The sequence below is a fragment of the Dromiciops gliroides genome, chromosome 6 (genome assembly GCF_019393635.1).
Source record: "Dromiciops gliroides isolate mDroGli1 chromosome 6, mDroGli1.pri, whole genome shotgun sequence".
NCBI classification, from domain to species: domain Eukaryota; kingdom Metazoa; phylum Chordata; class Mammalia; order Microbiotheria; family Microbiotheriidae; genus Dromiciops; species Dromiciops gliroides.
Window position 1 is genome coordinate 238,934,463 of NC_057866.1, and position 24,025 is coordinate 238,958,487.

Below are 24,025 nucleotides of genomic sequence, written 5' to 3' on the forward strand. Positions count from 1 at the left end.
GATTCAGGAGGACCTGAGTTCAAATGCAGCCTCAGACACTTAACTCTTACTAGCTGTGTGACCCTGGACAAGTCACTTAACCCTCATTGCCCCACAAAAATAAAATAAATTTTAAAGAATAATATTTGAAAGGATAAGTCCCTTCTCTAGTTGCCCCCACCCCAGTTGAAAATGTTCAGTGCCTTGAAAAGAAATGGGAAATCCAGAAAATAGCATTTATTTGTACCGTCCTGTGTTTCAGGTTCATAGGATTCAGGTTTTTCTTGCATTCTTTAATTCTTATGGTTTTCCTATTTACACAGAAATTGGATTGAATCAGCATGGAAGCCCCCAAAATAATTTATAGTATAGGCTGCAAGCAGAGGCAAGTGTTCTTCCCAGCAATCATCATGAATTTGACCTTGGTTTAGCAAAGACATTTATCACGGGCACCATTGAGCCATCTGTTAAATGTTTGAACTCTGCTCTTTTCAACCTTATAAACTGAGGTATTACAGATCACTTTAGGTTTGCAAGGCAAGTAAACAATTTATAAAGCCTGTTGATGGTAACTCAAGGACTAATGAACAACAGAATGTCGCTATCAATAATATGAAAAAAGACAAATCATGGCTAATAGCATTTCACAGTTTCCTTTCTATAACGCTAAACTTTCAGGTCCCCACAACCATGGCCATCTTTGGGCACCATATATCTATGGAAAAGATGGAATGGACAGAGAATTTTATAGAACATAACAGTGCTGCTTCTTTGTTTTCAAATCCCATGTGTTTCATATTGTTTTTGTCTTCTGCATTTCCAAAGGACAAGAAATTCAGTGTGTTTAGAAGTGAGCACAAACAGTGGTCTTTATTCAGTCCCCAAAAGACACTGGTTATATGCTGCTGTCTTTTGTCCATCATTGTCTCTCCTCTGTTCTAATCTCCTACCCCCTGGCCAGAAGAGTTTGGTGGCATAGTGGATTCTAGTACTAGGCCCGGAATCAAGAAGACTCCTCTTCCTGAATTAAAATCTGGCTTCAAACACCTCAAAGCAGTATGACCCTGGGCCAGTCATTTAACCCTGTTTGCCTTAGTTTCTCAATCAGTCAAATAAGCTGGAGAAGGAAATCGCAAAACCACTCCACTGTCTTTGCCAAGAAAACCCCAAATGAGGTCACGAAGAGTCAGACACAACTGAAAAATGAGGACCAACCTTTTACTTTTGAAGCTCTGGCTGCTACAGTAAAATTGATTATCTTCCTGTCAAGTGGGAGAGCTACTTAGATAAAGGAATTATTTCATACACTTTTCATATAACTACCTAGTTTTCAAAACTGAGGGCACTTCTCCAGCATAAATTGTGCTCTAGCTGTGCGTATATATTCTATGGTCGGCACTGGCACAAAAGCAAAATCACCCCTGACCTCAAAGAACTAATATTCTAATAACAGAAGATAGCACAGAGTGAAACAGTGGTCAGAGAAGGGAATCTTGGTCAGGGGAGTCATAGGTATTATGAGTATAGACCAAGGGTACTATTGTCCCATTGTAGCAGCAAGTCTGGTATTGATTTTAGTATGATTTCTGAGCAAGAGCTGGAAAGTAGGGGGTACACAGAGAGATAGCAAGATACCCTCCTAGGCCTTGCTTTCTTTCTTGCTTCTATGGAGTATGAAGTATGTTCTGGGATCAGCTAGATTCTGTGGCATATGTGTGTGTGTGTGTGTGTGTGTGTGTGTGTGTGTGTGAGAGAGAGAGAGAGAGAGAGAGAGAGAGTGTCTGAGAGAGGGGGTAGGGAGGGAGAGAGGGGAGAAAGAGAGAGAGGGAGAGGGAAAAAGGAAGGGAGAGAGGCGGGAAACAAGTAATTGTTGTACATTCTTGTGACAGCTAAAGCTAGCCTCCTTGTATATCAGAAGATAACGCTATGCTTTTTTAATACAATGTAGTGATCCTGTTTGCAAATGAATTAAGTCAAACAATTCTCTCCTCATTCCCCAAAACACACTAGAGCAACCTCATGTACATATACACATTCATTTTTTTTCCCTTTCTGATCTTTAGCACAGATGGCTACTGTTTCACTATGATAGAAGAAGATGATTCTGGGATGCCTGTGGTCACTTCTGGATGTCTGGGATTGGAGGGCTCTGACTTTCAGTGCCGGGTAAGGGAATATAATTTGATTCTACTTGGGTATTTTTTGACCAGACCTGTGATTTAATCAGCCAAATTACAAGCAAAAGAAGCAAAAAAAAAAATCTCATTTGCTAATAATGAAAAAACAAAATGTGTGGGTTCTCAGTTATTTTCTGGTTTTACAAACAGATGTTCCTGTTACTTTCAGTAGAATGAAACCCTTGCCTATTCACTCATTCATTATTCTTGTTTATGTATTCTTTTGGGTAAATGTGTTCTGCCGAAATTTCTGAAAGTTCCACTAGGTGAGTTAGGTTCATTCAAAGTAAGTCCAGTCTCTCAAAATAGATTGTAAATAAAGTAACTATTATTAACCCCTGAAGTAAAATGTGAAAACTTCACCAAACCATTGCATGATGGTCTCTAATTGGAAGTATAGTTGTTATTACTTTAAAAAGGGCTATTGCAATCCCAGAACCAATGAACTTACTAGCACCATAAATAAATGCCATAAAGGACTTGCTCTTGCTGCCCAGGGGAGGGGGGAGAAAGGGGAGAGAGGGAGAAAATTTTGAAACTAGAAATATTATAAAAACAAATGTTGAAAACTATATCTAAATGTAACTGGAAAATAAAATAATTTCATTAAAAATAAAAATAAACAAAAAGGACTTGCTCAAGTTGGAAATGAAAGGTGCTTCTTGAATTTTAGAGGGAAATATTAATTAATATTTGCATCTATATTTGGATTCTATAATAGGACACTCCTATTCCTCACCAAAGGAGGTCAATTGAATGTTGCACAGAACGGAATGAATGCAATAAAGACCTTCACCCTACACTGCCTCCATTGAAAAATCGAGGTAAGAGGGAATAAAGAATTGAGATCCTGAACCATGCTCAAAATTATATCCAAAACAGTAAAAAAAAAAAAAAGTACCTGCAGATACGAATGTGACAGAACTTTGTCCCAGTTACTGTGAGCAGGAGCCACAAAAATGAAGTGGTAAAAGTATCATTATAGCAGCAATCATGTTATTAACTCATTAAAACAACAATTTACTTGGACATCACTCTAGCTTTTCCCATTTCTCTAAGCTTACTTCTCTGTTCCTCCACCAAGATTCCAGAAGCTTATAGCATGTAGAGATTTGAATTTTTAAGAGAAACATCCCATGATATTCCAGACCTATAGCTAATTTAGTTATGTGTGGATAGTTTTAAAATCATACTTCATTCTAAAACTAACTTATACCTTAAACATTTTTTATTGAATTTTATTTTTTCAATTAATAAACACTTATTTTTCCTCACTTCTACTTCCATTGAGAAAAAAACTTTCCTAAGTGTTTGATGAGGTAGATACAACTGGTGATCTCAGCCTGGGCCTTCTGCTTTGAGATGTCCATATGACCAATGCTCCTTTTCAGCCTCTCCTTTCTCTACCACAACTCAATTCAACTTTTACTTTTTCTTTTCACCTCTTGTCCCTCTGCTTCCAATTCTATCCAGTTCAGTTGTCACAGTCTTTACTCCTTAATCTGTTTTTACCATATACCATACTTTCAAATCTCTGGGTTATAAACAGGTTTGATATTTTATAGAAAACCTAAAGGGTGTGGCTAGTTCTCCCCAGCCAATTTCAACACACTCCCTGGATTTTTCACAGTTAGTGTAAAGCCTTTGCTTTGTAAAAGCTCTAAGTCATAGCCAGCCTAATTCATAGCTCTGATTGATTCAGTTGAGAAGTTTGTGCTTTCAGGAATTATAGAATTATAGTTGTGGGGCACCCCCTTTTATATGTGGGGTAGACTGATCACCAAAATGGAATAGTTTCACTTGGGAGAGGTATTGATTTTCCCTCGCTGGAGATCTTCAAGCAAAGGCTCAATGAATGATCACTTTTAGCTGTATTGTCAAGGGATTCTTTTTCAAGTATGGGTTCAGTTTTGATGGCTTTGAAAGTACTTTCTGGATTTGAGATTCTGTGAATGTGAGAATTGTCCTCAAATGGAAATGACTGAACTTTAATAAATTATTCTATTGCCCAAGTATTATATTTGTAGACTTTTGATATATAAGCATTGTAGCATTATTACTGCAAATACTTTTTGGCCAGCCCCAGACCGCCACCATGCCATGATTTTGCTGCTGCTGCTACAATAACTTCTGAAATGGATCTCCATACAGCATACCCAGAAAAAGTAAAGGCAATTAGCTTTGAGAATGCCACGCTAAAATTGTGCTGTTCTGACTGGTGAGAGCCCACTAAAGCTAGCCAGGTTAAGATCTGATCAAATTTTTTTTTATAATTTTGACTCTCATATTGTTCTCTGAAAAGATTCTACAAATTTAAAATTATACCACAGTTGAATCTGAGTATACCTATTTCTCCACAACCTCTCCATAATTGAGGTAAAATTTAATTTAAAGAGGTAGTAATAAGACATGAGACTTCTTCCTGTTGCACAATGGTAATGGCCATTTTATTTAAATGTGAAGAAAGTATCTGATCAATAATTTTGAGCATGATTATGTTTTAGGGGCTATCAGAGTCAGGGAGCGCTCTCCTCTTTGAGAAGTTTTTGAATTAAATTTGCCTTAGGGATAAGGCAGATGCTTATGTAAGAGGGGTGCTTCAAACTCTTTTTTTTTTCTTTTCTTTTCTTTCTTTTTTTCGGGGAGGGGCAGGGAAATGAGGGTTAAGGGACTTGCCCAGGGTCACACAGCTAGTAAGTGTCAAGTGTTTGAGGCCGGATTTGAACTCAGGTCCTCCTGAATCCAGGGCTGGTGCTTTATCCACTATGCCACCTAGCCGCCCTTGGTGCTCCAAACTCTTAATACCAATTAACTTAATTTACAAAATGCTTCATTTTCTAACAAGTTTATCATGTGATAAATCTCTTTGATTAAGTTACATAATTACTCAAAAGGTGCAAATTAGGTATGAACAGCTGGCCATCTCTCTTTTTTTTGTGAGGCAATTGGGGTTAAGGGACTTTCCTAGGGTCACACAGCTAAGGCCATCTCTTTTAAATCAATCAATCAGCAATAGGTATAAGATAGGTATGAACAAGTCATTCCTCAACTTTGGAGAAGAGAAGTCATTGAATGGAATGTCTTGTAATTGGTTGAAAAGCATCAGTCAAATGCTATGGGGGTTTTGTAACATCCAGCTCTTCTGGAAAGTTAAGAAAAGAATAATAATCATCAAATCAAATGTGACTCTTTTACTATAACCAATAAATTATGTGGGTGGAAATCTAAGTGATGCTATAGTAGGTAGGAAAGGAGCAAGATGTCTATTGTGATTTAGCCTGACTTCTGCTTATATCTTTAGTAATGAATGGACAAGCAAAAGATTGAATAAATAATGTAGTTGGATGTGTGTACCGAGCCTTCTAGACCTAGATTTCAGCATAGTCTGTTATGTCAAGATAAAATAATTATTTCTTAGAAATTGGGGGGGGGGATAGTTTGATGGGATTGTGAGGATCCACCCTATAAAATCATTTAGTTTTGCTTTAACGTATTTGTTTATGAAAATATTAATTCTTACAAAACAGTTTAAAGAAATGACGACTGAAAGTTAGGAGGAAAATGTGAGAACCATTTGAAACCGTATCCTGCCAATTTTCCTTAATTCTGCCTTTCAGAATGTGCTAATCTTTCCATTTCAGTGATTATTAGAAATATCCAGTTAAGAGTTTAAATATAGAGGGGGCAGCGAGGTGGCACAGTGGATAAAGCAGTGGCCTTGGATTCAGGAAGACCTGAGTTCAAATCCAGCCTCAGACACTTGACACGTACTAGCTGTGTGACCCTGGGCAAGTCACTTCACCCTCATTGCCCCACAAAAAAAATAATAAAATAAATAAATAAATATAGAGATGAACATTTTATAATGTTCTTTGCAAAGGCAGTGTGGAAGAGCAGATGGTGAGCTAGGAGATCCTGGGTGAAGGTTCCCCTGTGTGACAAGCTTATGTCACGTAGATGGATACTGGCTATATGAACTTGGGCAAATCACTTACTCTCTAAGTAGACATTCTCACTTTCAGGAAAACATTTCTCATACCTTCTCTTCCTCAATATACACATTTTTAAAAATATGTTTTTTTAAAAAAGTTTAGCTTCGTACCTGGGTCTATTAAAGCTGTTACCTGAAACATGATAAAATATTTCCAATGGCAAATGAAAGTCTTCAAGGAATGGTTTAAACAAACTCTCTCCTCACATACTTTTGCCATGACTACTGTAACACATAGAAGAATAATATGGCAACATCTGTTTGACTTTGAAAGATTAGTGCCCAAACCCACCTTCCAATCTCAGTGTTACGCCCCTGATATATGCTTACACCATTTAGTACTGAGTTATATTTCTTTCCAGAAAACAGCTCCAATTATGATCTTTCCAGCTTCTAACTATACAGGAATCCGAGGGAGACTATCTGTGAAAGGGGTGTGAAGAATTGAATGTCTTTACCTTTTATGGCTTCTGTTTTTAATTTTTTAATCTTTTTTTTACTATGAAATTGGCATTCATCAACAAATGAAAACATTCCAGTATGTGTGTATATGTATACATATATACGTATATATTATATGTACATACATGAACAAAGAATTGGATGATGTATGAAATCTTCAATTTCTCTGATCTACAACTTTTAAATTTCTGACTAAATTTAATTGAGTACAAGCAACATTTATGTTTTTATCTCCACTTTATGCAGCACATGAATCTGCTTATCACAGCCTTAATTCTTTAACTGTGTTGGTGATAGGGAAACAATATCCCAAAGATCCATTTGGTTTTGATGGCATTTCACTAAATGACCCTCAATCATTATTTCCAGAACTTGAGAGAGAGAGAGAGAGAGAAATTCTCCATGCATTAGAAGTAAATAGGAATACAGTACACTTGATATTTGAAGAAACAAAAAAGTAATAGGCATTATTGTTTTGGTAAATACAACTGCCAGGCTTCCATAAGATCTGCATTGATCACATTAAGTCCTTAGTAAATCTACTCCAATATGGTGAACAGGGCCTCACTGGGGGCTTCTCTATTTCAGATCACCACATAGTTGGAGTGACAAGGTAGGAGAAATGTGCTGCCTCAGTAAGAATGATGTGCCCTATCATTTTCTGGATAGGTATCAAGTAGTGTCACCTTTCAAAGGGTACTGGCAGTGTCTTGAATGTTTACATTGTTAATGCCTAAAGAACAGGTAACGGTAGATTAAAACATGACTGGTGTGACCAGCAGAAAAAAATGGTGGATATTACTGATTCAAGATAGAAGACAAGGAAAGTAATAGGGATAATGGGGCAAGAAAAATAAACTTGGTCCTAATTTTTTTTTCCAAATGAATGATGGCAATCCACGAGCCCCATAGAAGCCTTCTTGTCTCATTGCTCTCATAAATCTGAAATGTGATCAGTGGAGGGCAAAAGAATAGAGACCTCACAGTTTTCTGTATTCACCATTGACATTGACAGTCTGGGGATTTCCAGAAGAGGTCTCCTAATATTCTGTTGCAGTGAAACCCAAATTATTTGTTCATGGGTTGATCGTATGAAGTGATTGCAATTTTTGTCTTTCTATTTTAAACATATACTGTGTAATTTATCTTCTTTGGGGCAAAAAAGAAACTAGAAATTGAAAATAATTGAGCTAATTTTGTAACCAAAAAAAAAGTCTACATTCCTAAAACTTAATCAGTGAGGAATCCTGTGATCTGATATATATGATCATTTTGGTTTGCTGGACTTTTGTGAGGGGAAAATGGTTTTTAAATTATAATTTTAAAAAGAATCTTTGCCTACCTAAGAAAATGAGAGTCCCTGAAATATTTTGAAGTATTGCTCTAACAGCAGCAAACAATGAACATGTTAACCATAAGTAATTCTGGTCTAATTGTTTTAGGCATGTCAGATCACCACCCCCAACACACACGCACACACATGCACAGACACATACATACATCTCTTACCCAATACATACTTCCTATAACTTCGTTAATCAACAAACATTCATTACTAACATTCCTTGTGCCAGGAACTAGTCTAGTGTAACTCCTTCCATAAACTTCCAGGGACTAATGAGATAGCTCCCCAGGGCGGATGTAAAAGATGACCCTTCCCCTCCACAGATGTATATCATTAGTTAGTAAAATATATCACTAGGCACTCCAGATACAAAGACTGGGAGCTTGGATACTGTAGGGGGAGAAAACCTGTATGAATATAACTATGTAAAAATATATACAAAGTAAATACAAGTAATGTTGCAGGTAATGTTATAGGTATCTTGAAAGGCTTCATGTAGGAGGTGGGGACTTGAGATGAGCTTTGAGGGGTAATAGGAAATCCCAGAATCAGGGATGAGGAAAGAGTGCCTTCCAGGTATGAAGAGTAGCCTGTACTAAGGCAAAGAGTTGGGGAGATATCATGTCGAGTAAAAAAATCCTTGCTGTTCATTTTCAAAAGCCTATCTTTTAAAATTCTTTCAGTCAATTCATGCTCAAGTCTTTTCCCTGTGCCCTGCCCCATGCTAAATAAACTTCTGTTGTGAAATTAAAGCATCATGAACCATACCCACCATAGGGGTGGAGGTACTTGACAAGAATAAAACAAAACAACATTCTATACTACGGTGGTAGACATCCTTTTTATGCCTACTCCATCGTGGCTATAGTTTCATTATGAGATTCCTTGTGACAGCTTTGTTGTGAAATGTCATTGGGAATTGCTTTAAAATTAGATGTCACACTTCTCATGATGATGTTGTAACATTTCACCTCAACCCCATTTTCTTTGGCTCGATACCTAACAATATGCTGGGGAAACAAGACAGGTTCAAGGTCAAATGATTTTTGTTTGTTTGTTTGTTTGTTTTTTTAAGGGAGGCAATTGGGGTTAAGTGACTTGCCCAGGGTCACACAGCTAGTAACTGTTAAGTGTCTGAGGCCGGATTTGAACTCAGGTACTCCTGACTCCAGGGCCGGTGCTCTATCCACTGCGCCACCTAGCTGCCCCTCAAATGATTTTTAAAAAATTGTTTCTTTCAAGAAACTTAGAGCCTTAGGATGTAAGGTCCTTTCAAAACTAAGTGTCAATAATCACTCTACTAATAGTATATGGCCTCCTGATCTCCTCTCAGCATTCATTCCGTATCCAAATACACCTTGTGTTCTGATTTCATGAAAAAGTCAAGTTAACACAAAAGACCAATCAGATTCTCATTAAAAAGTGATTCATAGGGGGCAGCTAGGTGGCACAGTGGATCAAGCACCAGGAAGATCTGAGTTCAAATCCAGCCTCAGACACTTGACACTTACTAGCTGTGTGACCCTGGGCAAGTCACTTAACCCTCATTGACTCCATCCCCACCCCACCCCCGAAAAGATTCATAGCTTTGGTCATTAGAGACAAAAGTGAGTGGATGTAAGCATAGTATGGGGCTGGCTAGATATAGTAGGTATGGGGAGCTTGCATTCACTCATTAACTCAAAAGTTAGGACATTTCATCCCCATGTCAGAGATACAAAACTGAAGACAATAACTCCCCCAGGGAGGAGGAGCATAGGAATGGTCTTGCTAATTTTGCTCTTTTTTTTTTTTTTTAAACTGCATTATTTGGGAGTGAGTAGCCGGGTTTATCTGGAACTTGTGGGAGTCACAGCCTCTCCTCTGCATTCTTGGCTTCTCCCCTCTGTCTTGCTAATTTGGAAATCAGACATTGAGATAATTTTTCATAACTTGCCAAAAAGAGTATAATAAACAGTTTTTTAAAGAGTGACTGTCTTTGAACTTGGAGTTAAAGAAATATCCATAATACGACTTCTTATTTTTTTTTAAATTTCAGAATTTGTTGATGGATCCATACACCATAAGGCCTTACTGATATCTGTGACAGTCTGTAGCTTCCTTTTGATCCTTATAATTCTATTCTGTTATTTCAGGTAAGTCTCCAGTATGTATGTGGGCAGATCCTAGCTTCTTAATACAAATAATCTAGGTGTTTGGGTAAGGTAAGATTTTATTTGCATATTTATTACCTGGAAAAAAACAAGTATTGTCATACTTCATTTCTAGGTATATCTAAAATACTTTAAGTACATTTCTTTCTTTTAAAAAAGCCATTACCATTTATTAATATCAGCGCTCAATTATGAAGTAAATGGAAGCTATAAGTACATATACCACTGAGGATGTTGAAATTCTATGGTTATTTTGTAAGTATTATTTCATACAGGAAGATCCGACATACAAGAATGAACTACTGCAGGGCTTTGGGGTAGAATAGCTTAGTCAGTGAACTCAATTTTTCTCATTGTAAGAAAAAGGTAAGATTTGTTCCCCTTCCCCTCCCCCCCCATCATGTATTAGAAGACTTAAAAAAAAAAAGTCAGCCTACTTTAATAGATAATTTAATAGATAAGGCAAATGATAACTTGTCAAAGCATTTTGTTGGTCCTACTACTTGCCTTCAACCTAACATTCTCATTTAAGAACACTAGCCCCCCTAGTTTCTATAGAAACAAGTCATTATTTGATTCATTTATTTATTATCTATCTAATATTTATTATCTATTATTATCTATCATTTATTTATTATTCTCCATTTGGAATAAGAGAAAATTAAACTAGGTAAAATGTGTTTTTAAAGCTTAATTGCGTATTTAATTAGTGTCTTTTGTCCATTTTACCTTTTTAAAAATTTCTCCATTTTTTTTTTGTGGGGAAAAAATAAGAAAACTAAATGATAATTTGACTGTCTACAAATACTTGACTAAGTATTGAGGAAAAGAGGTTAGACTTTCCCCACGTGGTCCTAGAGGTTAGAACTGGGAGCTCTTAGCAGAAGGTACCATGAGGCTAAATTAGGTTCAATATAAGGAAAACCTTTTGAATAATTATTTTCCAAACTGTCCCCACATTGAATGGGCTTCCTTGGGAGATAGTGGTTGCACTTTACTAGAAGTTTTCAAGTGAAAGCTACATCAACACTCTTCATGGGTATTATAAAAGATAATTCTTGTTCAGGCAGCCTTTGGACTGGGTGGCATTTGGGAAGGAAGGTATTTTAGAACAACAAAAACAGCACCTACTCTGATGTCAGATAACTTAGAATCTATGCCTTTGACATTGAGTAACCTTGGACATGGTATTTCATTTCCCCTGGTCCTCAGTTTGCTTATTTCTGAAAGGAAGAGGTTGAACTAAAGGTCCCTTCCAATTTCTAGATCTCCATATGCTCTTGTCTGTTACCCTTAATATGACAATAAGATATATAACAAATGAATTGGTATAAAAATAAATAGAGTGTAAGCTTTCATGTAATTTAGTGGTATAAAACAAAATAGCACAGGGAGTGATTTGTGAAGTTAGGCAAAGCATCAGTTCTCTTTAGTAAAGGTTCTTTAAGTCAATCAGTAAGGAGATACTGAAGTATAGTTCTGAACTCTATAGAAAGGAGGAAAATGTAAATAATAGAGATGGGTTAATAATTAGAAGTTTCTTTCAGTTGAAATAATCATAACACACTTTACTGAATACTGTGGGAGGCAATGATTTAGGTGTTGAAGTGAAATTGGTGATTTGTTTTATATGCAATGCTTTCTATCTATTACTATACTCAGGTATCTAAATTGCATGTCCCTTTTACATCTTTAGGTATAAAAGACAAGAAGCTAGACCTCGCTACAGCATTGGACTGGAACAGGATGAGACTTACATCCCTCCAGGGGAATCCTTGAAAGATTTAATTGAACAATCTCAGAGTTCAGGAAGTGGATCGGGGCTCCCTCTGCTGGTATGAGAAGAATAGTGTTGGCATTTAAACCATAACTTCTATAAATGGCAGGGACCCCAGGGTGTCTGTTTACTAGTGAAACAAGTAGGGCATTAGTTAGGGGGAAAAAGCCCTCTTATGTTAGGTAGACCCGGGAGCTCAGTTACAATCCTAACTGATAACCTATTGACTTAGAGAGGGTAATGTGATTGTTTGTTTTTTAATGCAAGGGTAGAATTACAATCCAGGCTTAGCCTTTTCTGATCATGAGCAGATTAGGAAGTGTTACATATGGAACCATATTCACCCTGGATTCACCGAGGGTTCCATTACTTGCTCCTTGGCCCTCTTTCCTGAGTCCAAAGGATCACATGTAACTCCTATCCAGGCATCACGTTGGGGAAGGAGGCTTTGTTTCAGCCTCAAGACTCATATTTCAGAGTGAAGTCCATAACTTTTCCATTTAGGAGAGGGTTAGTTTTCTGATGGTCATCAGTGCCAACCTTGGTGACTCTCCATGGGGAATCCAAGGCACTTGCTTTAATGAGGGAAACACAGGAAAGATCCTTAGGGCTCACGGGATGGGGAGTAGAACAGGTTTAAAAAAAAGTCTTCATCCTCAATGAGACATAAACTTGTATTTTTCTGCCTTTTGTATGTGTAAATACAGGCTTTTCTATCCTTAGCTGGATTTTTCTCATACCCTCTCTGGCTATAGTAGCACGCTACAAATGTACAGGTCTTCACTTTATTTTTTTTTTTTAATTGGGTCTGTGATTTCATAGATTCAGGTCAACATTTGCTCTGCAACCAATAGTTTTCAAGAAATAACCAGAGCACTGAGAGGTCAAGGGATATGGCCAATGTAACTCAGCTAGTATGTGCCAAAGGCAGGACATTAATTCAAGCCTTCTTCTCACAAGGCCAGCTATCTATGTATTATACAATGCCTCCTCTCAGTCTACTACCTTATTAAAAGTGTATTAAACATCATTTTTGATAATTCCCCTTCATGTTAAATGTTAGGTTTCTTATTCTGGATGGCTTTAGATACCAGTTATTGATTCCACTGGCTATTTTTTAGTCTGTAGTCTCAATTATTGCTCACTATCACCTCTGAGATACTCTAATCCTTTTTTTTGTGAGGCAATTGGGGTTAAGTGACTTGCCCAGGGTCACACAGCTAGTAAGTGTTAAGTGTCTGAGCTCGCATTTGAACTCAGATCCTCCTGACTCCAGGGCTGGTGCTCTATCCACTGTGCCACATAGCTGTCCCTCTAATCCTTTAAAAAAAAAAATTCTCACTCTCATGGGCAGTTAGGTGGCGCGGTGGATAAAGCACTGGCCCTGGATTCCAGAAGACCTGAGTTCAAATCCAGCCTCAGACATTTGCCATTTACTAGCTGTGTGACCCTGGGCAAGTCACTTAACCCTCATTGCCTGCCCTCCCCCCAAATTCTCACTCTCTAATTTGTTGCCCAATATAACCTAAGAAGAATTGAAGTCTTGGAACAGATGTTCCCTCTGCCTGGAATGTGCGCACCTCATTTTCTTTTTTGTTGGGATTATTTAAGTAGTAACTGGGGAGAATGCTGTGGATACAGTTTAGTTAGATTTTACCAAAAATTGTGATGAAAGTTTCTCATACTATCCTCGTGGAGAAGATCAAGGAATAAGGATGAGATAGTATTACAATCAGAACTAATCAATAGTCAATAAACATTTACTAGGCACTTCTTAGGTGCCAGGCCCTATGGAGGAGATACAAATACATAAAAAAAGACAGCCCCTTATAATCTAATGAGGGAAGACCACCCCCAAAAAGGAAACTGAAAAGCAGGAATGGAAGGGAGATGTTTTGTATCCTTGGCAGGGCAGAGAAGTCCCAAAGTAGTGCAGCCAGTGAGGAAATGAAGAGGTGACTGTGATGAGCCTTCTCCTTAAATAGAGATTTTAGAGGTGTTGGCTCCCCCTGCCTTTCAGTCTGAGGGGCAGAGGGTAGTGGTAGCAAGAACAGACAGTTCTAAAGGAGTATTTGTGGACTGTAAGCTCCATATTGATTTGCAGTGTCAGATGGAGGCTAAAAACAAAAAAAAGCCAAGAGATCTTGTTGCATTAAGAGGTGCATAGCTTCTGTGAAGAGGGAGTTCTTAGTGTGTCCTGACCTTGTCAAACTTGATTTGGGTCATTCGTGTTCACTTCTGGGTGCCAAGCTTGATAAACTGGAAAGTGTTCAGAAGATGGCAACTAGCATGATGGCTTGAAGGAATGAGGGATGGAGAAGACTCAAGGAGGACATAACTGCCTTCCAACATTTGAACAGCTATCATGTCGAACAGGAATTAAGATAGGTTTTGTTGGGCCCCAGAGGGTAGAATCAGGAGCAATGAACATGGAAAGAGGCAAGTTTAGATTGACGTTAGGAAACAAAATAATTTTGGAAACATTTCAATCTTTCTGAAAGTGGAGATGGGCTGCCCTGTGAGATGGTGGGTTTCCCATCCACATGACCACTGTTGGCCATGTTATAATGGGAATTCCTTTTGTGTATGGATTGGACTTGGATGACTTCCAAAGTCCCTTCCAACTCTCAAATTCTGTGTGCATGTGCACACATATAAATATATTCTATTGTGTATATATCCTATATATACTCACTTATGTATGTACTTGTTACATCCCTCAAAGAAATGTAAGCTCCTTGAAGTCAGGAACTGTTTTATTTTTACCTATGTGCCTAGTGCCTGGCACATAGTAGGCATTTTTGACAAATGTGTTGCTCAATAGAGCTTTAAAATGAAGGAGTTAGATTCTTTCTGGTTCCTTCCAACTCTAAATCCAGTATTCCTTTGAGGCGTCACAAAGAATCTAAAATCCTAAGCCCAGTCTAAATAAGGGTGACGATGGGAGCAGGGTTGGGATAGGCAGTCATCTTGAGTAATAGAGTACATATTTCAAATATAAAATGCATGCTAAAAAAGAAGATGTGGTTTTGATAAGGATGAGAAAATGTTTGTGGGGGGTTCTTCATCCAAGATTATGTAACATAGTAGTTATTGTCTCATATGGCTGATGGCAAAACCGTCTTAGTCTAGCCCTGTAACTAGTAGGCATTTAATAAATGCTTGCTGATTGCTTTTTCAACTGATTTTAAAAATCATTTCCATTTATGACTTCCATGCCTGAAAACAAGGTACAGTCTTAATAGAAACTATCTTTAATTAAAAAAATACAACTTTTTTTCCATTTTCCTAGTCAGTATAAAACTTTAATTCCAGGGAGCCCCCCCCCAATAAAATGCCAGTAAATAAAAAGGCTATCCCATAATATATAAATAATTTAAAGTTATCCTGAAATGCATTGTCTATATAAAGAAAAGCTACAGCCCAAGTATATGTTACCATATGTAGGCATTGCTTTTATTCAAGAGAGATTAAACAAATATGTTGTGCTGTGAATACACTAACAGTGTGTTTTGGGATTTAATAGGTCCAAAGGACTATAGCTAAGCAGATTCAGATGGTGAAACAGATTGGAAAAGGTCGCTATGGGGAAGTTTGGATGGGAAAGTGGCGTGGTGAAAAGGTAGCTGTGAAAGTGTTCTTCACCACTGAGGAAGCCAGCTGGTTCAGAGAGACGGAAATATATCAGACGGTCTTGATGAGGCATGAAAATATTTTGGGTGAGTAAAAATCAGTATAAAAATGTTCTGCATTTGTTTTCTAGCTCTAAGCCTTTCTTTCAGGATGCTTGTGTATCAACTTGTGTGAACTACCTAGACATGTTGTTCTTCCTCTTCTTTTTGGCTTTGGCCAAGCAATTAGTTCTGCAGTGTCAGGGGACTTCGGAATAAAGGGTCACAGTATTTCGATATTAGGCTGAAAGAAAGGGGGGTTCTTTAAGAAAAATAAGTACTTAGGAGACTGGAAATTAAAACTCACCACTACTACTTACATATCTCTGAACCATCTTGCACCAGGTTGTTTTAACAGAAGTGATTTTTTTTTTTAAGTGAGGCAAGATTACACAAAATGCTTTGTTTCAAGGGATCAGTGATCTCATCAGGATGGTTGTTTCCCTCATTAGTATGGATTACAACCCATTGATGCCTTCTCATCAAATTACAGTGCACATCCATCCATAGAAGTTCTCCTAGAAATGTGGAGAGCTTCCTATGGGTCTTTTCATATTTCAAGGGTCCCATTGTAGCACTTGAGCTGAACATCTGTTACCCCTTGCCTTTGATATATGGCCAGATCACTCCCTTTCCCTGTGAAATAAATATTTTTGTATTTTACACACCACTTCTTTTGTGCGAACCAAAGTTGGCATTATTCATTGTGTCCTATATAGTTTTGATTCTTGTGTGGTTGTGGAGTCATATTTTGTCATTCACAATCATGTAACAGCACTAGGAGGATATTGGCATTAAAAAGATAAGTTCTGAAGAAGGGAGTAACAAAGAACCAGCGAAATTACTGGGCAGTTGCCCAAATGAGATCCAGCCTGCTGTCCTCACATTCAATTCTGGGCCCAGCTCAGAGTTCATCACCAATTCCTGTCCATAATGACTAGGTAACAACACATGAATTCTGTCTGTTGGGTTCATTTATATCAAGAATTCATTTTCTTCTTAATCATCTTAGGTTAAAACGATCTGGCTCAACATTTTCACAGAAAACGTGTTTATAAACATATTTGTTTGCTTAGATGGATTAATTCTTTCTAGTTCTTATTTAGTGAATTTTTATTCTATTCACAGAATCATAAAATTTCAGAGTTGGAAAGAGCTGCAAAAAAAAACTGTATCAGTCTACTAACCTTTTTTTAGGGGGGAGCAGTGGGGGTTAAGTGACTTGTCCAGGATCACACAGCTAGTGTCAAGTGTCTGAGGCCAAATTTGAACTCAGGTCTTCCTGAATCCAGGGCCAGTGCTCTATCCACTGTGCCACCTAGCTGCCCCCCTACTAACCCTTTCTTAAAAGAACACCAGTAGGAAGGAGTCCCATTTCATTTTGGGTTAGCTCTAATTCTTAAGAAATCACTCTTTAAAGTGAAATGTGTATTTTTGTAACTTCTACCCATTGCTCCTGGCTCTGTATTCTGTGACCAAGAAGAACAAGTTTAGTCTCTCTTTCACATGAATTCCCTTTTAATATTTAAATACAGAAATCTAATGCTTAAAAACATAAATTGGGAGCAGCTAGATGGCGCAGTGGATAAGAACCGGCCCTGGATTCAGGAGTACCTGAGTTCAAATCCAGTCTCAGACACTTACTAGCTGTGTGACCCTGGTCAAGTCACTTAATCCCAATTGCCTCACCAAAAAAAAATTTTTTTTTTAAATTAAAAACATAAATTGTTCATCCTTCCCTTAAATTTTCCTCCCAAGTCTTTAACAGGCTAAATATTCCTGGTTCTTTCTTCCAGATTTCATATTTTATGAACCCCAAAGCCATTTAATATCCCAGGTGCCCCACCCTGAGTACTCTCCAGTTTTTCACTAAACTTAAAAAATGATGCCCAGATTTGAACATACCACTTCCATTATGGTGTGACCAGGGTAGGGTATAATGCCACGGTACCAAATGCTGTGTCTCTTAAAGAAATCTGTGATTGAGCTATTTCTTGGCTGTCATATCACACTGCTGATTCTAATTGAGTGTGCAATCTACTAAATGCCCTACGTGATTTTCCAGTTTACCATTGTTGAGCCATGAACTAAAGATATTCTCTATTAAATTTCATAATATTAGATTTAGTTCAGTAGCCTGTCAAAATCTTTGTGAATGCTGACTCAGTCAACCAATGTTACCCATATTTATCAGCATTGTGCTGTATTCCAATGTACCCAGAAGGTCATCTATGCTTCTTATCTCTTGTCACTGATAAAAATGTTAAACAGCAGAGAATCAAGAATAGGTTCCCAAGGCACTCTACAGAAGACTTTATAAATTGAATGTAAACCATAAGTAATCTATGGATCCAGCTGTTAAACCAATTTCCTAATCTTCCCAATTATGCTATCATTTAGCATCTATCTCTCCATGTTTTCCCTAAGAATATCATAATAATTAAAAATGGAACCAAGTTATATCTATAGCTTACCCTTATCTTGAAGATTAGATTGATATGACCTATTCTTGATTAAACCTTGTTGGCTCTTCTGCACGAGTTGTAGTAATTATGATAACCTAAAGAAATTGGCACACCCTTGTAATTTGCCAATTAATTGCATACGGTATCGTTTATTTATTCCTTTCCTTATTTTAATTGGTTTTGTTTAGTATTAGTAACTTAATAGCATTAGAGCTCTAACCAGGTGCCAGAGATAGATGTGAAACAAAAGTACCCTATGGCTCCAACTGATTTCAAACAATATGTATTACATTATCGGAAGTATTGAGAAAGTACTCTTCTCTAAACTTTTTGTTTCTTTTTTTTCTTTTTCCTTGATTTTTAGGATTTATTGCGGCAGACATCAAAGGCACAGGATCCTGGACCCAACTCTACCTAATCACAGACTACCATGAAAATGGGTCCTTGTATGATTATCTGAAGTCCACTACCCTAGATACCAAAGCAATGTTAAAATTGGCCTATTCTTCAGTCAGTGGCTTATGCCACTTGCATACAGAGATCTTTAGCACTCAAGGAAAACCAGCAATTGCACATCGTGATCTGAAAAGTAAGAACATCCTGGTGAAGAAAAATGGAGCATGCTGTATAGCTGATCTCGGATTGGCAGTTAAGTTTATTAGGTTAGTATCAAAACAGTCAGACAAGAATCTTTGAGTCATATATTGTTACACTTGGCAGGTACCTTAGAAATAGATAATCTGCCCCACCCCCTTAGAGTATGGCTAGCCAAAGATCCCACAGTTAGTCTATTCAAGAGTATGGACCAGAACCCTGTTCTCCTTTTGCTCCTCAGCTGGTTGGTATCCATTCCTATATATCACATATTGATTTTTACAAATTGCATAATTTGAGGGTCCCTTTTTTCAGCAATTCAGCAAGTTTGTTTTGTAAACTTCCATTTTTATGTAAAGTAACTTTCTTTGCAGCTAAAAATGGTTTTGTGGGGGCAGCTAAGTGGTTCAGTGGATAAAGCCCTGGCCCTGGATTTAGGAGGACCTGAGTTCAAATCCGGATTCAACCACTTGACACTTACTAACTGTGTGACCCTGGGCAAGTCACTTAACCCTCATTGCCCCGCCACCACCACCCCCCAAGAAAAAAGGGGAAAAAAAGATTTTGTGTCAGTGCTATCTTGACTGTTTTCATCACTGACACAGTTATGGAGTAAAGAACACTCCCCCTCCTCTTTCTTCTTCTCCTCCTCCTTCACCTCTCATCACCAGAACACCATGCTTTCAGGATCCTCCATGGGGACTAGCTTGGAAAGTGTGAAAAGCATCCCAAAGAAAATTATGACAATGACTAAAAGGCTGGAAACAAAATCTGAAGAAGAGCTCAGTGAATTGGGGTTTCCAAGAAAGTGAAGAGATGGCTCAGACAAAGGGCTCTTGTAAAAATTGTGAAAATAAAGAGGGAATAGGGTGGATCTTCACATCAAGGGTCTTTAGTTAGATATGAAATAAAAAGTAATTGTCAGGAAAGTTTCTATAAGATCAGAAAGTTGCCAACAAAGCTTAAAGAGTCTCTTTCTTTTCCGATCTTAAAATACCTCAGGCAGTCGAATCTGTTTTATATTTTTAAAGTATAATCCTCCCCAAATCCTATGAGGAAGATGTTTTTAAGTGGCTTCCAAAACTTTCCAGTATTCTTTTACAGGGCACTGTGGATTCATCTTGCAGGCAGTAAGTCACCCTTATATAGCCATCACATAGCTCAGTAACCTAGGACTAAAGGGTGGTAAAAATATTCCTTTAACCCAATCAAACCTTGCTACTAACACAACAATCCCTTTTTGCAGTGTAACACATTGATGTACCAGTCTTATTGTTGTTTGGAGTACCGTATGTGGTCCTGCTGTTGATTAGCTGTATGACTTTGAGTCTATGCACTTTGGACTTTAGTTTTCTCATCCATAAGATGGGGGAGGAGTTGTACTAAATGATCTATAGGTTCTCTTCCCGCTCTAAAAGTCTACAATTGTTCTGATTTCAATGTTTGGGTGCATATTTCAGCTTTGTTGACATACGACAATCCCCATTTTGGTTTCTTCTACTTTCACCTACTTTTCTTCAGTGTTTCGGGCTTCCAAGGTTGTATGTTTTTATATTTGAACAAAAATAGACAGTACCTAGCATATTGACTCCTATTTCAGACTTTTAACCCTATTTATGTATCTTTTCTGCGAGAATGCATTCCTTATCTTGATTTTACATACTGAGGAGGTGTAGAAGAGCAGAGGCTATAGACAAGGCCTAATATTTCTTATACAGATGGTTTTTCTCCCCTGTTATCCACACTGGTTTCCTTGTGCAATCCTTTAAAATTATATTAGCAGGTATGGATTTTCTATCTAACATGATCTAATTCAGCTACAGTTTTTATACTATTTAATGTAAGACACTACTTTTAGAGGGAACTAGGTGACAGAATGGAAAGAGAGCTAGCCCTGGAGTCAGAACCTCAGTTCAAATCTCACCTAAGAAGCTTAATAGTTGTGACCCAGGACAAATCCCTTAAAGGTTGTTTGGCTCAATTTCCTCAACCTTAAAATGGGGATAATAAGGGTACTTACCAAAGAAAGTTGTTGTGAAGATTAAATGAGACACTTAAAAAGTGCTTAGCACAGTGCCTGCCACAAAGTAGACATCTAATAATTGGTTTATTTAACCCTTTTCTCTTTTCTCTATTGTTCTGAATTACTTTTCACCATTTTACTTAGAAGGGAATAAATGTGTTTTTGGATTCCTTATAAAACACCCACAAACTTTCACTCTGGAGACTGAATAATGAGTCAATCCAGTCCAGGGCCCACTTTCTTAAGATGCTGTGATTCTGTTATGGTTCACCCAGAGGAAAATCTTAATTCTTTTTTCTGGTTATTCTCCCCCAAAAGCATCACTGTCAGAGTGATCTCTTTAGAAACCAAAACAAAATTGAGATGAAACTCAGATTAGTTAGCTATTCAAATTTGAAAATAATTCCAACTATGCAAACTAGATTGTGACTTATACATGTAAGATAATTATTAGAATCTGGTTAAGAAATAAGCCATAGATTCTTAGATACCTTGAAGGTAATTATCTGTGGCTTACAGCAGACCAAATCCAACAACAAATTTAATTTGTAGGATCATAACACTAGAGCCCGAAGGAATTTGTTAAGAGGGCTAGTCCGACTTCTTCATTTTACAGAGACTAACGCCCAGAAAGGTGATGTGATTTGGCCCAAGTTCAATAGAGTAGAAATCCAGTATTTCAACCCAGTTTCTCTAACTCTTCATTCATAACATGAACATTTAGACATTTGTGAAATATCTACTATGTGCAAAGCACTGTTCTGGACTTTTTTTTTGTGTGTGTGTGTGTTTTTTTTTTTTTTAGTGAGGCAATTGGGGTTAAGTGACTTGCCCAGTGTCACACAGCTAGTAAGTGTTAAGTGTTTGAGGCCAGATTTGAACTCAGGTACTCCTGACTCCAGGGCTGGTGCTCTATCCACTGCGCCACCTAGCTGCCCCTGTTCTGGACTTTTGCTAGCATTACAGAGATTCAAATGGACAATCCCACCTCTCAAGGGAGCCTATATCCTTCTGGAGGAATGATGATGGTGGCATAGGTGTGCAAAGATGAGCATAATGTCAGACAGGTAGAGTGAGTGTGTGGGTCAAAATGTCCTAGGAAAGTCTGAAGAAGGAGAGAATCCTTTGAACTGGGGTTATCCCAAAGGCCTTCAAAGAGGCGAGCTAAGCTTTGAAGGAAAAGAAGAATTTAGACAATAGAAATGAAGAAGGGAGTGCATTGTGGACCTGTGAGAGTGGGCAGAGGTAGAAACTCAGATGAAGAGTTAGATGGCAAGCCAGTCATTGAGAAATAATGGCAAATGAGGTATATAAGGGGAGCAATATGAAATGAGCCTGAGAAACTTATATTTTATATTTATGTATATGTATATATATATATATGTGTATATGTATATATATATATATAATATTCTTGTGCTGTTCCTTTCCTTTTCTTTCTAACTCTTCTCTTTTCTTTGCCCCCCCCCTTTTTTGGCTTTTCTATCAATCTCTTATTCCTTTTCTCTGAGTCTCATTCTTTAGCAGGTCTGGCCCACATATCTCCCATTCACCTGATTCTTTTTTGTTCTGCCTTTGGTTGTCCACTGTCAAACTCTAGTTACTCTCTTCTTGGATTTTAGAGGATTTACCTTTGAGGATATTAATTAGCCTTCCTCATTATTTTTGCCTTCCTCGATAGGTCAGATTGAGTTCCTGAGATTCTGAGTAATAGGGCCACGTTTAAAAAAAAAAAGAAATTATATCACTTTTAGAAACCACTAATAAGGAATATGATATATCACAAGTAGATATGAATGATATATGATATAAATGCTGCTCTAGGTATTTAATATTTTGTGAGCAATCATGTGATGTATGCAATTAATTTGCTTAGTAAAACTCTGTTTTGCCTCTTAAATAGAGCTAAAAGTTTCATTACTAAGTGTGTTTATGACAGAATCATTTTGAACTTGGAGTTGAAACTTGCCTTAAAAACTGCCCTCTAGATTTAATAGTGTTTTGAACATTGGCAAATCATTTAACTTTAAAAACTCAGTTTCCTCATCTGGAAAAGAGGGATAATAATGTTTTTATGTCCTATACCATAGGGTTATTGTGAGAAAACTGTTTTATAGACCTTAAAGTGTTATGGAAATGTGAATTATTATAATAGTAACTACTCTATTTGGTATATTCTTTTGATATAAAAGTCTGATAGTCAACAAATAGCTATTGACTACTTACTAGTGTAGGGTGCTTGTGCATGAAAGTGTAAGTAAACGTTTGTAGAATAAAAAAAGGAAAGAAGGAAAAAGTCACTGAGTTTTAGAGTGTAAAGAAACCTCAAAAGCCATCGAGCCTAACCTATTCCTGAACAAGAATCCCTTCTACCACACAGTGGACAAGTGGGCATCAAGTTTTTGTTCAAAGACCTCTAGTAGGTGAATGCAGTGGAGGTATATTGTGACATATTAGCTTTTGAAATAATTCAAGTCAATGACAGGTTTGCTATTGTCAGAAGTGAATTTGATGATTAAAGGTAGAATTTTTAGTGTTGGGAGGAACCTGTTTTAAATGCTAATCTGAAAAAAAATCCCTTCAACTTTGAGGGGATAAATTATATGGAGGAATTGAACTGAAGTTGTGAATATGGGTGTCTTGTGCCTTTGGCAGTATTAGGGGCTTTTAAAAGAAGGATAATTTGGGGAGAGATATAAAAAGGTTCTATTTTGTAAAAGTTGATTGGAAAATGTCTATGAGACATCTAGTTCAACACATCAACAATTTGTAATGTAGGACCGAATCTCAGGAGAAAGACTAAGGCTGGCTATATAGGCCTGGGAGTCATCTAGATAGGAATGATAATTCAACCAGTCAGAAATGGTAAGATGACGAAGTAAGAGAATATAGAGAGAAAGGAGGGCCTAAGTTAAAATCTTAGGGTATGGGGCAGCTAGGTGGTGCAGTGGATAAAGCACTGGTCTTGGATTCAGGAGGACCTGAGTTTAAATCTGGCCTCCAGACACTTGACACATGCTAGCTGTGTAACCCTGGGCAAGTCACTTAACCTCCATTGCCCTGCCAAAAAAAAAAAATCTTAGGGTATATTCACAGTTACTGAGTCAGCATGAGATGGATGATGATTCATCAAAAGAGACTGAAAAGTAAGTAGCCAGAAAGGTAAAAAGAGAACCAGCAGAGAAAGTAGTGTCACAAAAATCAGGAAGGGAATAGATTTCTAAGAGAATAGAGTGCTCAGCATGATCCAGTGCTACAGAGACATCAAGAAATGTGATTGAGAATAGGCCATTAGATTTAGACATCATTATTAACTTTGGAAAAAGAAACTTCGGTTGAATTATGGAATTGGAAGTTAAATTTCACAAAGTCTAAAGAAGGAGAGGAG

At 37.5% G+C, this 24,025-nt stretch overlaps 1 protein-coding gene across 7 annotated transcripts in view; it reads left to right on the plus strand.

Moving 5' to 3' along the window:
• The window catches only part of BMPR1B (bone morphogenetic protein receptor type 1B), a 389,785-nt gene that overhangs the window by 343,732 nt on the left and 22,028 nt on the right, over positions 1-24,025 (plus strand). For all 7 annotated transcript variants that reach the window (XM_043972746.1, XM_043972744.1, XM_043972750.1 and 4 more), the window contains 6 exons: positions 2,043-2,145; positions 2,878-2,980; positions 9,993-10,089; positions 11,804-11,942; positions 15,411-15,603; positions 18,385-18,682. In XM_043972746.1, the coding sequence (XP_043828681.1) occupies positions 2,043-2,145; positions 2,878-2,980; positions 9,993-10,089; positions 11,804-11,942; positions 15,411-15,603; positions 18,385-18,682 (933 nt within the window). The remainder of the gene's footprint in view (positions 1-2,042; positions 2,146-2,877; positions 2,981-9,992; positions 10,090-11,803; positions 11,943-15,410; positions 15,604-18,384; positions 18,683-24,025) is intronic.